This window comes from Saccopteryx bilineata, chromosome 9 (genome assembly GCF_036850765.1).
Source record: "Saccopteryx bilineata isolate mSacBil1 chromosome 9, mSacBil1_pri_phased_curated, whole genome shotgun sequence".
Taxonomy (NCBI): domain Eukaryota; kingdom Metazoa; phylum Chordata; class Mammalia; order Chiroptera; family Emballonuridae; genus Saccopteryx; species Saccopteryx bilineata.
In genome coordinates this window covers 93487647-93501070 of record NC_089498.1, presented here as the reverse complement: position 1 = coordinate 93501070, position 13424 = coordinate 93487647, and the positions used below count along the sequence as shown (strand labels likewise).

General features: G+C 39.0%; 1 protein-coding gene and 1 non-coding gene across 7 annotated transcripts in view; one reads left to right on the top strand and one right to left on the bottom strand.

The window, feature by feature from the left end:
• PARG (poly(ADP-ribose) glycohydrolase) overlaps window positions 1-13424 on the top strand; it is a 169656-nt gene that overhangs the window by 1925 nt on the left and 154307 nt on the right. For 3 of the 6 annotated variants that reach the window (XM_066242781.1, XM_066242780.1, XM_066242779.1), the window contains exons 2-7: window positions 1638-1704; window positions 3012-3980; window positions 5053-5240; window positions 7421-7539; window positions 7664-7747; window positions 12433-12507. In XM_066242781.1, the coding sequence (XP_066098878.1) occupies window positions 1638-1704; window positions 3012-3980; window positions 5053-5240; window positions 7421-7539; window positions 7664-7747; window positions 12433-12507 (1502 nt within the window). The remainder of the gene's footprint in view (window positions 1-1637; window positions 1705-3011; window positions 3981-5052; window positions 5241-7420; window positions 7540-7663; window positions 7748-12432; window positions 12508-13424) is intronic. The other 3 variants (XM_066242783.1, XM_066242782.1, XM_066242784.1) reach the window with 1 other exon arrangement.
• TRNAS-AGA (transfer RNA serine (anticodon AGA)) lies at window positions 873-948 on the bottom strand. The gene has a single exon. It is a non-coding gene; the product is annotated as a tRNA-Ser (tRNA).

The following is a 13424-nucleotide window of genomic DNA, read 5'->3' as shown; positions in this document are numbered from 1 at the left end:
TGGGACAGCATCTGTTTTGCTCATGTTTTTGTGTTTGAGGGGACATAGATGAGAATGATTTAAAATGCCTAGGTTATTACATTGCAATTTACATAGTAGTTGAAACTGTCCAAAATTTTGTGTTCTTTGACCTAAAATATTATACATGGTTAAACTATCTGAAGTATATTTAATTTTGAAAGCATGTTTATTTCTAATGCTTATATAAGTATGGCTTGCAATTTGGTTTTATCTCTCTCTACCTGAGCCATCAATTCAACTTTTGCTGGTCATTTCTATCTAATTACCTCACTGAATCTCTAATTTAGTATGTTCAGAATTGACCTATAAATATTCCCCCCCCTAAATGCAGTTCTGTCATATTTCACTTTTCTATTTAATACTCTCACCATCTTGTAAATCTCTCAAACTTAAGAATTAGTGTCACCTTTAACTTCTCCTGTGATTGTGAAGTCTGTAATGACTCACTTCTCAACTTTCCCCCTCCATTCTTACAAGGATTAGTTCTGCTCCTTGGTCAATAATTCTCCAACTTAGTTGATCATCAAAATCACTTTTTTTTTTTTTTTCATTTTTCTGAAGCTGGAAACGGGGAGAGACAGACAGACTCCCACATGCTCCAGACCGGGATCCAACCCGGCACGCCCACCAGGGGGCGACGCTCTGCCCACCAGGGGGCGATAATCTGCCCATCGTGGGAGTCGCCATGTTGCGACCAGAGCCACTCTAGCGCCTGAGGCAGAGGCCACAGAGCCATCCCCAGCGCCCGGGCCATCTTTGCTCCAATGGAGCCTCGCTGTGGGAGGGGAAGAGAGAGACAGAGAAGAAAGCGTGGCGGAGGGGTGGAGAAGCAAATGGGCGCTTCTCCTGTGTGCCCTGGCCGGGAATCGAACCCGGGTCCTCCGCACTCTAGGCCGACGCTCTACCGCTGAGCCAACCGGCCAGGGCTCAAAATCACTTTTTGAAAAAAATACAGATTCTAGCTCCTCTCACACCTCCATCATCATACATCTAGATTCTGGGTCAGTAGCTCTGAGTGTGGCCCTGATCCATTTATCTGACTTCTGATGAGTCAGGAGGTTTGGGAAACACCTCCTTGAACCAATAACTTTCTTGATGGTTTCTACCAACAGACTTTTTCTTCTTACCCCTTAAGATTTGCCCTCCAGGGTACATGTATCATGCATTACTGGAAGCTTCCTAGATTTGCATTCTGGAATTACAGCTCTGAGTGTGGCTTTTGACACTGTTTTGTAATCCGAGGAGAGATGCTATTGATATTAATTTGCATGTTTACAGATAAGGAATCTGAGACACAGAGAAAGGATCCTTCACAAAGTCACATAGGAATCCAGTGGGAGAGTCAGGATTTGAATCCAGGTGGTCTGATTGTAGAGCTTATACTCTTAGTCATTAGGCTGTACCAACTTTTTGGGAGGTTGGTTGCTTTCTACTCTGTGACAAATGTATTTATATTTATGTTCTGGTACTATCTTCCATTGCTTGAGTGTGAAAGAAGTGATTAATCTTTTTAACCCACAGAACCTAGCATAATGCCTATATATGCTGCTATAAATATTTTCTCTTTCAAAGCATGTATGCATATACATTAATGTTTTAAATGTTTTTTTTAACAGTTTTCAAACAAAAGACTATTACCAGTTGGATGGATACTAAAGGAATCAAGACAGCTGAATCAGAAAGGTATAGAAACACACGTACCATATTTCCCCATGTGTAAGATGCACCCTTTTTTGAAAAAATGGGGTCTAAAAACTGGTTGATTCTTATACAGTGGTTGTAGAGTTTTTAACTTGAATTTCCTGCTTCTTTTGTGCTTGTTTTTACACTCATTGTTGTAGACAGTTTGACACCAGCAGGAAGAGTGAAGAAACCAACTATAGGAGAAGTTTGTACTTAAGTGAAAAGATCCTGGGATAATATCAAGATTGAGATCCTTGTCAAGTCATTTAAGAAGTGTGGCATTTCAAATGCTATAAATGGAACTGAGGATGAGGCAATATATGAAGACAGTGATTCGTCATTAGACACAGATGAGGACAAGCTAATGGATGGGAGTTTTGACACTGATGAGGAGTTGTATGAATTTTATGATGAGTAAAACTTGCGTTCAATAACTTTATATAATACTTTTTTTCTTCTTCAAATTTCGGGCCCCCAAATTAAGGTGCATCTTATACATGGGAGCGTCTTATACATGGGGAAATATGGTATATAGAGAAATGAATAGCATGATACATGGATGTTATCTTGTTTAGTGTTATTTTCTCTCCTTGCTTTCTTAGTTTTTTAAATCCACATTTATTCATTCTTTCAGTTTATAAATAATAATTTTTTAAGAGTGTCCTATATTACAGGGACTCTCCTATGTACTTGAGATACAAAGAGGAAGGAGAAATCACCAGTCTTTGAGATAGTCATAGTGGTGGTGACAGGTACCGAAACACATGATTACAGAAAGTCCTCACTTCCTGTTAGTAGGTTTCACATCTTTAAGCGAAATGACAGTGTAATCAGTTTTGCTATAGGCTAATTGTTAGAAACAAGAGTTAAGTTCCTATTATATCCTATCAACATCATATCAGAATGACATTGAATGAAACAACGTTATTCGAGGACCTGCTATGTTATTATTAGTGTGATAAATACTATAGTAAAGGTATAAATAGGATACAGTGGTGGTTAGTCTATGGAATGAATGATCCCCTTTACCTCTGCAGGAAAGACTGCACAGGAATGAGTGAGCTTTAACACTTCATTCTCGCAGGTGCTCACTAGGCACATAATTGGGGAAGGGCCTTCTAGAAATACGAGCAAAGGTATGTAGTCATGAAAGAGAATGCTATATGCTCAGGTAGTCACAGGTAATTTAATTATTGCTGTGGCATTGTGGGAATGTGGTGGGGTAAGTGGTTTTTGGCGTCATAAGTTCTTCCTATTCTAAGTTCTGTTGAGTCATTGAGTTTTCTATTTTCTTATCGTTTGCACAGTAAAGAAAACAACAATACAAGAGTAGAATCCATGATGAGTTCTGCACGGAAAGATAACTTTTATCAACATAACATGGAAAAATTAGAAAATGTTTCTCAGCTAAATATTGATACATCACCAGCAGAAAGAGGCATACAATATCTGAACCCGTGTCAGATTGCCACTGTGTGTCAGTGGCAGAAGGAAGGGGAGCACACAGAGCAGCTTTTGGAAGGCGATCTTCCAGCAGTGACTCTGGTGTCAGAACGGTTTAGCAATGCTAACATTGATCGGTCACCTCAAAGTGATGATCACAGTGAGGAAAGTAGAGATAATCAACAATTATTCATCCCTGTAAAGCTTACAAATGCCAAGCAGACTGCAGAAGATGCACATGCACAGGTAGGGGAAGCCAGAAGCCACCAGACGTGCGGAAGGTCCTGCCACCTTGGGGAAGACTGTGTGGGCTGTCAACAGGAGGAGACAGACGAGGTGCCGGAGAGTCCCTTGTCAGACACTGGTTCAGAGGGTGTCTGTACTGGACTGAAGAATGCCAACAAATTGAGTAGACAAGAAAGTAGCCTAGGAAATTCTCCGCCATTTGAGAAAGAAAGTGAACTCGACTCACCAATGGATGTAGATAATTCCAAAAATAGTTGTCAGGACTCAGAACCAGATGAAGAGACAAGTCCAGGGTTTGATGAACAAGAAGATAACAGTTATTCTCAAACAGCAAATAAATCTTCAAGGCTCCAGGCAAAGGAAGCTGACACCGAATTGAGAAAGCAGTCCTCTGCTAAGGGGAGTGAAATTCGGTTCCATTTCCAATTTGAAGGAGAGAGTTGTGCCGGAATGAATGATTTAAATGCTAAACTGCCTGGAAATACTTCTAGCCTGAATGTGGAATGCAGAAATTACAAGCAATATCGGAAAAAGAGTTCTAAAATCACAGATCATTTTATGAGAATGCCCAAAGCAGAGGACAAAAGGTAACTTTTACCATCAGGCGTGTCTCTAAATAGTATAAGGTGTTTTGTAATTTTGTAAGGGGTAGTTTAGCAAAGATATTGTTAACACTGAAGCAAAGGAACAATTATGTTTGTTCTTATCTGTTTATGCTATATTTAAATCTAGACTCAAAATTAAAAATTTTAAAAAGCCCAGACATAAGAAGTAAATGAGTATTGTTAATCAGATGTTTAGTTTCATGAACTTCCTTCTGAAATTTATATGAATTACCAGGGCATAAAAATATTTAATTGACAGTAGCTACTATTTAGCCATTTTCAAGGCTATCATATACTACCTTTTCTCTAATGCTCTAATGAACAGGTAGGTAGTATTTTACTCACTTAACAAGTAAGAAACAAATTCAGGTTAGAGAATTCACTGAAATTATGTAATTTGGTAACACTAGCATTTGAATTCCAGTCTGTCTAGCCTGCTATTTGGTGGCACAGCGGATAAAGCATTGACCTGAAATGCTAAAGTTACTGGTTCATAACCCTGGGCTTGCCTGATCAAGGCTCATAAGAGAAGCAACTCTTACGAGTTGATACTTCCTCCTCCAACACTCCCCCCCCCTTGCCTTTCTCTTTCTCTCTCTCAATATCATTAATAAGAAAAATTCTAGTCTATCTAGTTACAAAAAAATATTAAGAATTACATTTTTGCAATTATTCCATATGGAATCTTAAAGCCCACTCTTATTATTTCTGTGATTTTTTTCCTATTAAATTTCACTTCATTGAACATTCCTGTCTAGAACCCTGGGAAGAGGCTGACACTATGAACCATGACTTACTTGATAGTGTCCATCTTCATACACGGTACTTTTTTCAGAAGGTGATTTACATGAGTTTGGCAATTCCTTCTATAGACTATTGAAAAGAGCTCTTGGGTTTTACTAGAAACATTATAACCTTTTTTTTAATTACCAAGGAGAAAGAACAAGCTTGGCACATTTTAAACAATAACATTCAGGGTAAGTTTTGTACTCTGAATCCAAGAGAATGTAAACACTAAGTAGTTTGTGACTGAATACATTTGGTTTGACCTTAGAAAAGAACATTGTGAAATCAAACATCAAAGAACAGACAGGAGGATCCCTAAATTCATCCCACCTCACCTTTCTTCAGATAAGAAATGGCTTGGAACTCCTATTGAGGAGATGAGGAGAATGCCGCGGTGTGGGATCCAGCTGCCTCTCTTGAGACCATCTGCCAATCACACAGTTACTATTCGGGTAGGTACTACCTCTAACCTATAAAGAGAGAAGACTCTAAGTCTTGATATCTTGGAATAGTTATTAATGTGAAAAACAAACCAAGTCCTGAGAAGTCTACAGAATGTAGAAATAAAATGATAGCTTAATATGGTACTTCACAAATCCATAAGATGAATCATTGTCAACTGATGAGGAAATGGAATTGTTTTGTATTTTTTTAAAAATTTGGGCCCTGGTCAGTGGCTCAGTGGATAGAGTGTTGGTCCAGTGTATGGATGTCCCAGGTTTGATCCCAGTCAGGGCACACAGGAGAAGTGACCATCTGCTTCTTTCCCCTCTTTCTCCCCTTTCTCACCCTGTTCCCCTCCCACAGCCAGTGGCTTGATTGGTTTGAGCATGGCCCCGGGTGCTGAGGATAGCTTGGTTAGTCCAAGCGGGTCAGCCTCAGGTGCTAAAAATAGGTTGGTACTTGAGCATCAGCTCCAGATGGGGTTGCAGGGTAGATCTTGGTCGGGGTGCATGCAGGAATCTGCCTCACAATCTTCCCTCCTCTCACCTAAAAAAATGAAAAAAGTCATTGGGGTTTCTTTAAAAAAAAAAGCTTAATTGGCAATATTTATTGAGTACCCACTACATGTTAGGTAAAGGGTTAGTTCCTAAAATTCAAAGTTATGGTTCAGTATCTTCAAATCATTCTTCATTTTTTGGCCCTCTTTTCTGAGCTTTAGCTTCTTCTAGACATCTCTATCACTGTTCCATAGGTATCTCAAGCTCAACATATCTAAAACCAACCTCATTTTTTAAACTGTGGTTAAATATACGTGATATAACATTTACCATTTTAACAACTTTAAAGTGTATGTTTCATCAGCATTACGTAAATTCACATTGTTTTGTACACTCATCCCGCACTGAAACTTGGTATCTACCAAACAGTAACTCCCATTCCTTGTGAGCCCCGCTGACCTCTTTCATACTCTCTGTGATGTTTTAAATACTTCTTTATTGATGTATATAAAATTTACTCATTTGAAATGGTTAATTCAGTACACCACAGACCTCTCATTTATAACCTATTAGAATTGAAAATTTATACTCATTTATGTGATTTTTTGATTATGTGCAATGAAGTACTGATTCATGCTGCAACATGATGAACCTTGAAAACATTGTGGCAAGTGAAAGAGGCTGGATGCAAATGCCACATGTTCCATTATTTCATTAACATGCAATGTTCAGAATAGGAATACCTCCTACTGAAACATTTATTGAATGTTTATTATAAATAGCATATGTATATATACAGTATTTGCATATACATGTATATACTATACATATAAAAACACATGCCATGCTCTGTGGTAAATATTCAGAATACAGAGTTAATATGGTTATTATTCTCAAGAAGTTTAGAGTCCAGTCTGACCTGTGGTGGTGCAGTGGATAAAGTGTTGACCTGGAATGCTGTGGTCACTGGTTTGAAACCCCAGGCTTGCCTAGTTAACTAGGAAAAGCAACTATTGAGTTGATGCTTCGTGCTCCCCATCCCTCTCTCTCCTCTCTCTAAAACCAATGAATAAAATCTTTTAAAAAAAGTTTGTAATGGGGGAAGGAAAAACCCGTGTGCTCTAGTATGATAATGAACTAATAAAACAAGAGGGAATAAACTGCCTTTAAAAATTTTTTAAGACTTCTTAAAGGAAATGAAATTGGGCTGAGTATTAAAGGTCAGAATAGATGTTTCACCAGATAGGGCTTGGGTAAGATAGGACATTAAAAACTGGGAGCATCATTTGCAATCAGTAAAGCAGAGGGGAGCCATGATAAGGTTAGAAGCCTGGGAAAACTTGAGAAGGATTATGTCATTCCCAAATGAGTATGAGGTGTTTAAGGGGAATGAATGCTCTGGAAACAATTAGCGTTAGAGAAAGGGGTAGAGGCTCTTGGCAGAAATTAAGGCAAGGAATAAAGAGGATCAGGGGCCTAAATGGGATGGAGGTAGAACACCCAGGAAATGGTGACTAGGAAACTGAAAAAATGGAAGTAAGGACTGGAAACAGCTGAGGATTTCTGAGATTTCTTGCCTCGGAGCTGATCTGCATTTTATAGCACTTGTTCTGCCTGCTGTATTTGAATTCTTTTGTAGACTACACACCCAATTTTTACGCATTTATAGCTTTCTTTTTCATCTGTTTCAGGTAGATCTTTTGCAAGCAGGAGATGTTCCTAAACCTTTCCCAACACATTTTAAAGATTTGTGGGACAACAAGCATGTTAAGATGCCTTGTTCAGAACAAAACTTGTACCCTGTGGAAGATGAGGTAAAAACAAAATTGGTGTTCTTTTAGTCTCTGATAGTTAAGTACATTCTGGTTTGACTTCTGCTTCTATGATACAAAAAAACTTAAGAGTAACTTCCTCATTTGTTTTTCCTTTTCCTCAAAGAATGGTGAGCGAACTGCAGGGAGCAGGTGGGAGCTCATTCAGACTGCGCTTCTCAACAAATTCACACGACCCCAAAACCTGAAGGTATGTTCTTTTTGCTGCCCTTGCCCCTTACATGTAGGCAGTTCTTAAGAGATGGGCCTTTTGTCTCAAAAACCTTTTTCTGATCTTTAATGGACAGAGGTAACAGCATTATTTCTGTGGAACTCGCTTACTTCCTGGTACACTGTTTAGTGACATTTTTGGTTTCTGTTTTATCAATAGGAAATGTGTACAAGTATTAAAATAGGTTTTGTTGTCTTTGAGAGTCTTAGCTTTTGTTTATATTATAGTTTCTCAGGTTTTTTTTTTTCTTGTTAGAGAAAGGGACAGATATGGACAGACAGTCAGAAAGGAAGAGAGATGAGTTGTAGCACCTTAGTTGTTCATTGATTACTTTCTCATATGTGCCCTGAGAGGGAGAGGAACTACAGCAGAGTGAGTGACCCCTTGCTCAAGCCAGTGAACTCGCACTTAAGCTGGTGACTGTGATTTCGAACCTGGGTCCTCTGCGTCCCAGTCCCTGCTGTACCCACTGCGCCACTCCCTGGTTAGGCAGTTTCTTAGGTTTTATATTGTTTTTCCACTTCTACTTACAAGTTATTTGAAAACTTTTTATACCTTTCTGTAGCTACTGGTTTTTTTAAAGTGAAAAGACATCAGTATGTTGTATCATAATGTATTTTGAATATTTTATATAGGGACAGTTGTTTTCAATCTTGTAATGTACTCCCTTTAAATGAAAGAAATTCTCAGGGTCTTCTGGAGTTTACTTACTTTTAGTATGATGTTAATTACATATGTACAAATATAAAACTAAATATAAATTGTAGTGTACAGCTATGTCAGCTTTGTTATTTCTGTTTGAAGTATGAAGAACTACCATTTGGGTTGTGTTCATTGTCACAGTGAAAACAATTTGTAGTCAGTATTTCCTTTTGCACAGGAGTTTTTTAACCACTGATTTGAACTCCAAAATAGTATGCAGAGAAACTTTAAAGAATATTGTATAAAGGAAAAATTTTTTCTTTTTGATTTTTTTTTCCTTTTTTTCTTTCTGAAGCTGGAAACGGGGAGAGACAGTCAGACAGACTCCTGCATGCGCCTGACCGGGATCCACCCGGCACGCCCACCAGGGGCGATGCTCTGCCCACCAGGGGGCGATGCTCTGCCCCTCTGGGGCGTTGCTCTGCCACTACCAGAGCCACTCTAGCGCCTGGGGCAGAGGCCAAGGAGCCATCACCAGCGCCCGGGCCATCTTTGCTCCAATGGAGCCTTGGCTGCAGGAGGGGAAGAGAGAGACAGAGAGGAAGGAGGGGGTGGGGGTGGAGAAGCAAATGGGCGCTTCTCCTATGTGCCCTGGCTGGGAATCGAACCCGGGTCCCCCGCATGCCAGGCCGACGCTCTACCGCTGAGCCAACCGGCCAGGGCCTCATTTTGATTTTACTGTTTACTACTCACAGTTGGTGGATGTTGGTAGATGCAAAGATGGGATCTGTGTGTAGAACATCAGCTGGCAAATACATGTGACAGTGACCGTCTGGGTCCAGATTCTCTGGCTTCGGCCATCCTGTACAGCAGTGTGTCTCAGGATGGCTCAGTCGTTAGATCATATTACCTGGTTAAAGTACCTGCCCTCCTTTTCACAGTGTGTTTTCTCTTGGCCTTTGTTTTTTAAAACCACAGTTATAATATAAATTCACAACACAGAAATAGGCCACCCAAGAATACTATCCAGACTCCATTTAGGGCCTCCATAGCCTTAAAGTCATGGTTATTGAAGAATTTTCCTATTTTTTTTTTAAGCTTAAACACAGAATAATCATAGTGTTCTAAATTACATTGTCCATTCAGCTTTTTAGCAGTCGGGATATTCAATCACTGTACCATGATTGCTTTAGGAAAGGATAACTGCTTTAATCTGAATTGCCCTTTCTTGTTTATTTTATAATAGATTTGACAGAACAGGGTAATCCATCGAAATTCTCTTCTATCTGGTTACTGTAATTGTTTCCTTTGCTGAAAGAACACTGTGAGAAGGAGGGGAAAATATTAAATCCCTCATATAGACATGTATGTATATATACAGGAGGGTGGGGCAAAAGTAGGGTTACAATTATAAGTAGGTGAAACACAGTTTATTCTTGTATTGTTATATGAACAACTATAAACCTTCCTTTGCTCTACTCTGTATATATATATTTTTTGCTGTTTTTATGCATTTGGTGTTGACTTAAGAAGGATTAGAGATGTTAAAATTTTTAAAAAGGAGCAGTGTCCTCAAAAGTCAATTTACCCAGTAATATTCCATGAGTAATGTGTCTGGTAATTTGCAAGGAGTGGGCTAATTTGTGCTTTACTTGGTTGTGCTATTATGAATTATGAACTAAACACTAAGTAGTTGATAGCTAAAAATACAAAATAGCTTCCAGGTTTTCAGGAGACCGCGTAGTAGACTGCTTTTGGGACTTGAAGACTGAAGTAAAAGTAAGAGTTAGGAGTTAATGCTAATTATAAAACCCCATTAAATAAGAGTGTAAATGCTACTTAAAGTATTTTTCCTCACCAACTTTGAGGAATAATTTATGTAAGTTTGAGAAAGTGCATCCTTTTAAAATGTGTAATTTGATGAGGTTTGACATTTGCATCTACCTGCTAAGCTCCCACTACTGTCATGATGCAGAATGTTCTAGTCACCCTCAAAGATTCCTTTTACCCCTTTGTAGTTGATTTTTCTTTCTGCATTGGTGCCAGGTAAACTATTGACCTGCTTTTTTTTTTTTTTTTTTTTAATCGCTTGATTTTAGAGAGACAGAAAGAGGAATGGGGGGTGGGGAGAGAAACATTCATTTGTTGTTCTACTTAGTTGTACATTCATTGATTGCTTCCCACAAGTGCCCTTACTGGGGATCGAACCCACAATTTTGGTGTTTGGAGATGGCGCTCTGACTGAGTTAACTTACCAGGGCTTTTCTATTCCTTTTTGAAGGAACTTGAATACCCCGATTGCAAGTAAATATACATTTTGTTGGCTCATTTTTTAACCTTGATAGATGCTTGGTGATTATATAGCATGAAATATTTTTCAGAAAGCTCTTTGTTAGAATAATGATCAAGAAATTTGGAAGATATATAGTAATAATTTAATGCAGTGTTTTTCAGATTTTTTTTTTTTTTTTACAAAGACAGAGAGAGAGAGAGAGGGATAGACAGGGACAGACAGACAGGAACGGAGAGATGAGAAGCATCAATCATTAGTTTTTCATTGAACTTTGTGACACCTTAGTTGTTCATTGATTGCTTTCTCATATGTGCCTTGACCGCGGGCCTTCAGCAGACCGAGTAACCCTTTGCTGGAGCCAGCGACCTTGGGTTCAAGCTGGTGGGCTTTTTGCTCAAACCAGATGAGCCGGCGCTCAAGCTGGTGACCTCGGGGTCTCAAACCTGGGTCCTCTGCATCCCAGTCGGACGCTCTATCCACTGCGCCATCGCCTGGTCAGGCTGTTTTTCAGATTTATGCATGCCTTCAGTAAAAATGTTTTGGAGTCTGTATTATGAATATTAACATTTATAAATTCTACATATTTATTAATATATGCACATTATAAAATATAATCAAAATAGAAATTTCAAAGAATGAGATAAAATATAATTGTAAATAATAGTTCTTTCTGCCTAACTAATGGATTCTCTTATGCATATCCCACTCTGGTGTCAAAAAGACAAAATTCCAGTGAATAAATTTTGAAGATTTTATTGGCTTTATTCACTGATTGATGAATTTGGGTGGCATCCCATCCAGAAATAGAAAGGAGCTGTACAAAACAAAGACTTTTAGAAGGAAGAAGGCAGTAGGGACAAGGGAGTTATAGTAACAAATATGGTTGTTGCTAGGTCACTTTCCTTTAGGGAATAGCAAGGGTCTGTCAGGCGGATTGCCATACTAGTGACAGCCATGTGCTGATTGTCTGGTTTAAGATTCTTTTTCTGGGAGAGCAAAACTAAGTAAGTTTTTGTTTGGAGATGTGGAGCTCAGAATAAGTGACTTGGTTTTGGGCCTGTTGTTTTCAGTACGGGTGACCAGGTGAAAAGCACTGCCTGTTCTGACAGTTAAGTGTTATATCATTAGGTGGCACATTATTTTGTCTTTTCATTCTACATAAATATATAGTTTATGTGAACTGCTAAGGGAAGATAACCGTTAATATTCAGCTTATAAAAATAGCTGATAATAAAGGGAAAACACCAGTTTATGCTATAGGGCAATGTCTTTCAATTTTTTTTTAAATTATTGCCCCCTCCACCAGGGATCCTTTTCAGACATTTTTTCCCCCAATTTACTGTCCCCTTGAAATTTTAATATAAGTATACTATATATCCATCCATAGTGTGACATTTTGATGGCCAGAAGTCATAATTAATTTTTTTAGGTTTCCAATACCAGTTTTTGTCAATTTGAATTGCATCACCTCTGTTTAGAATGCATGCTTTAGCGTAATTATGACTTTTCCCCTCTTACTTGACCTACCTAATCTCATATTTCTTAAGTGACTAATGAATTAGTGTTCACTCTGTTTGTTCATAGCTGCTGATGTGGTGCTGCGGTTAATGGTAGGAGGCAGTGTGTCCTGTGTTAGGAAATTTACTAGAAGTAGTTTGTAAAGGAGACAGGTATTCATAAATAATTCACTTAACTATATCATGGGTTTTTGTTTATGTTTTTTCCATAGGATGCTATTCTTAAATACAATGTGGCATATTCTAAGAAGTGGGACTTTACAGCTTTGGTTGATTTCTGGGATAAGGTAAAAGTATGCTTATTTCTTTAACTGTGAATATAATATGACAACTATAAAAAAGTTTAATAAAAATAACTCAATTCTGTCACACTAACACAATTATCTTTTACTTTTGTGAAAAACATTTCCTGCTTTTTTTTTTTTTTGTTTTTTGTTTTTTGTATTTTTCTGAAGTGAGAAGTGCAGAAAGACAGGCTCCCACATGTGCCCGACTGAGATCCACCTGGCAAGCCCACTAGGGGGCGATGCTCTGCCCATCTGGGGCTTGCTTTCTTGCAACTGGAGTCATTCTAGTGCCTGAGGCAGAGGCCATGGAGCCGTCCTCAGCACTGGGGCCAACTTTGCTCCAATGGAGCCTTGGCTATGGGAGGGGAAGAGAGAAACAGAAAGGAAGGAGAGGGGGAGGAGTGGAGAAGCAGATGGGTGCTTCTGTGTGCCCTGGCCAAGAATCGAACCCGGGATCTACATGCTAGGCCGACCCTCCACTACTGAGCTAACTAGCCAGGGCCATTCCCTGTTATTTTTATATGCATGTCTTGGGAACTAATTTTGAATTTTGCTTTATTTTCTTTTTCTGTTATATTGTACTATTTTCAACATAATCAATGGGTGCATATTTTATGACTAGTTTTTGAGAATTTAATGATTTTCATATTCTCAGATGTCTAGGTTGTATCTAGTTTGTGTGTGTATACATGTACATATATGTACACACGTACATGTTCATATACACCGTTATACACCGCTTAAAAATGGGAATATAGTCTACACAGGCGTCCCCAAACTACGGCCCGTGGGCCGCATGCGGCCCCCTGAGGCCATTTATCTGGGCCCCGCCGCACTTCTGGAAGGGGCACCTCTTTCATTGGTGGTCAGTGAGAGGAGCACTGTATGTGGCGGCCCTCCAACGGTCTGAGGGACAG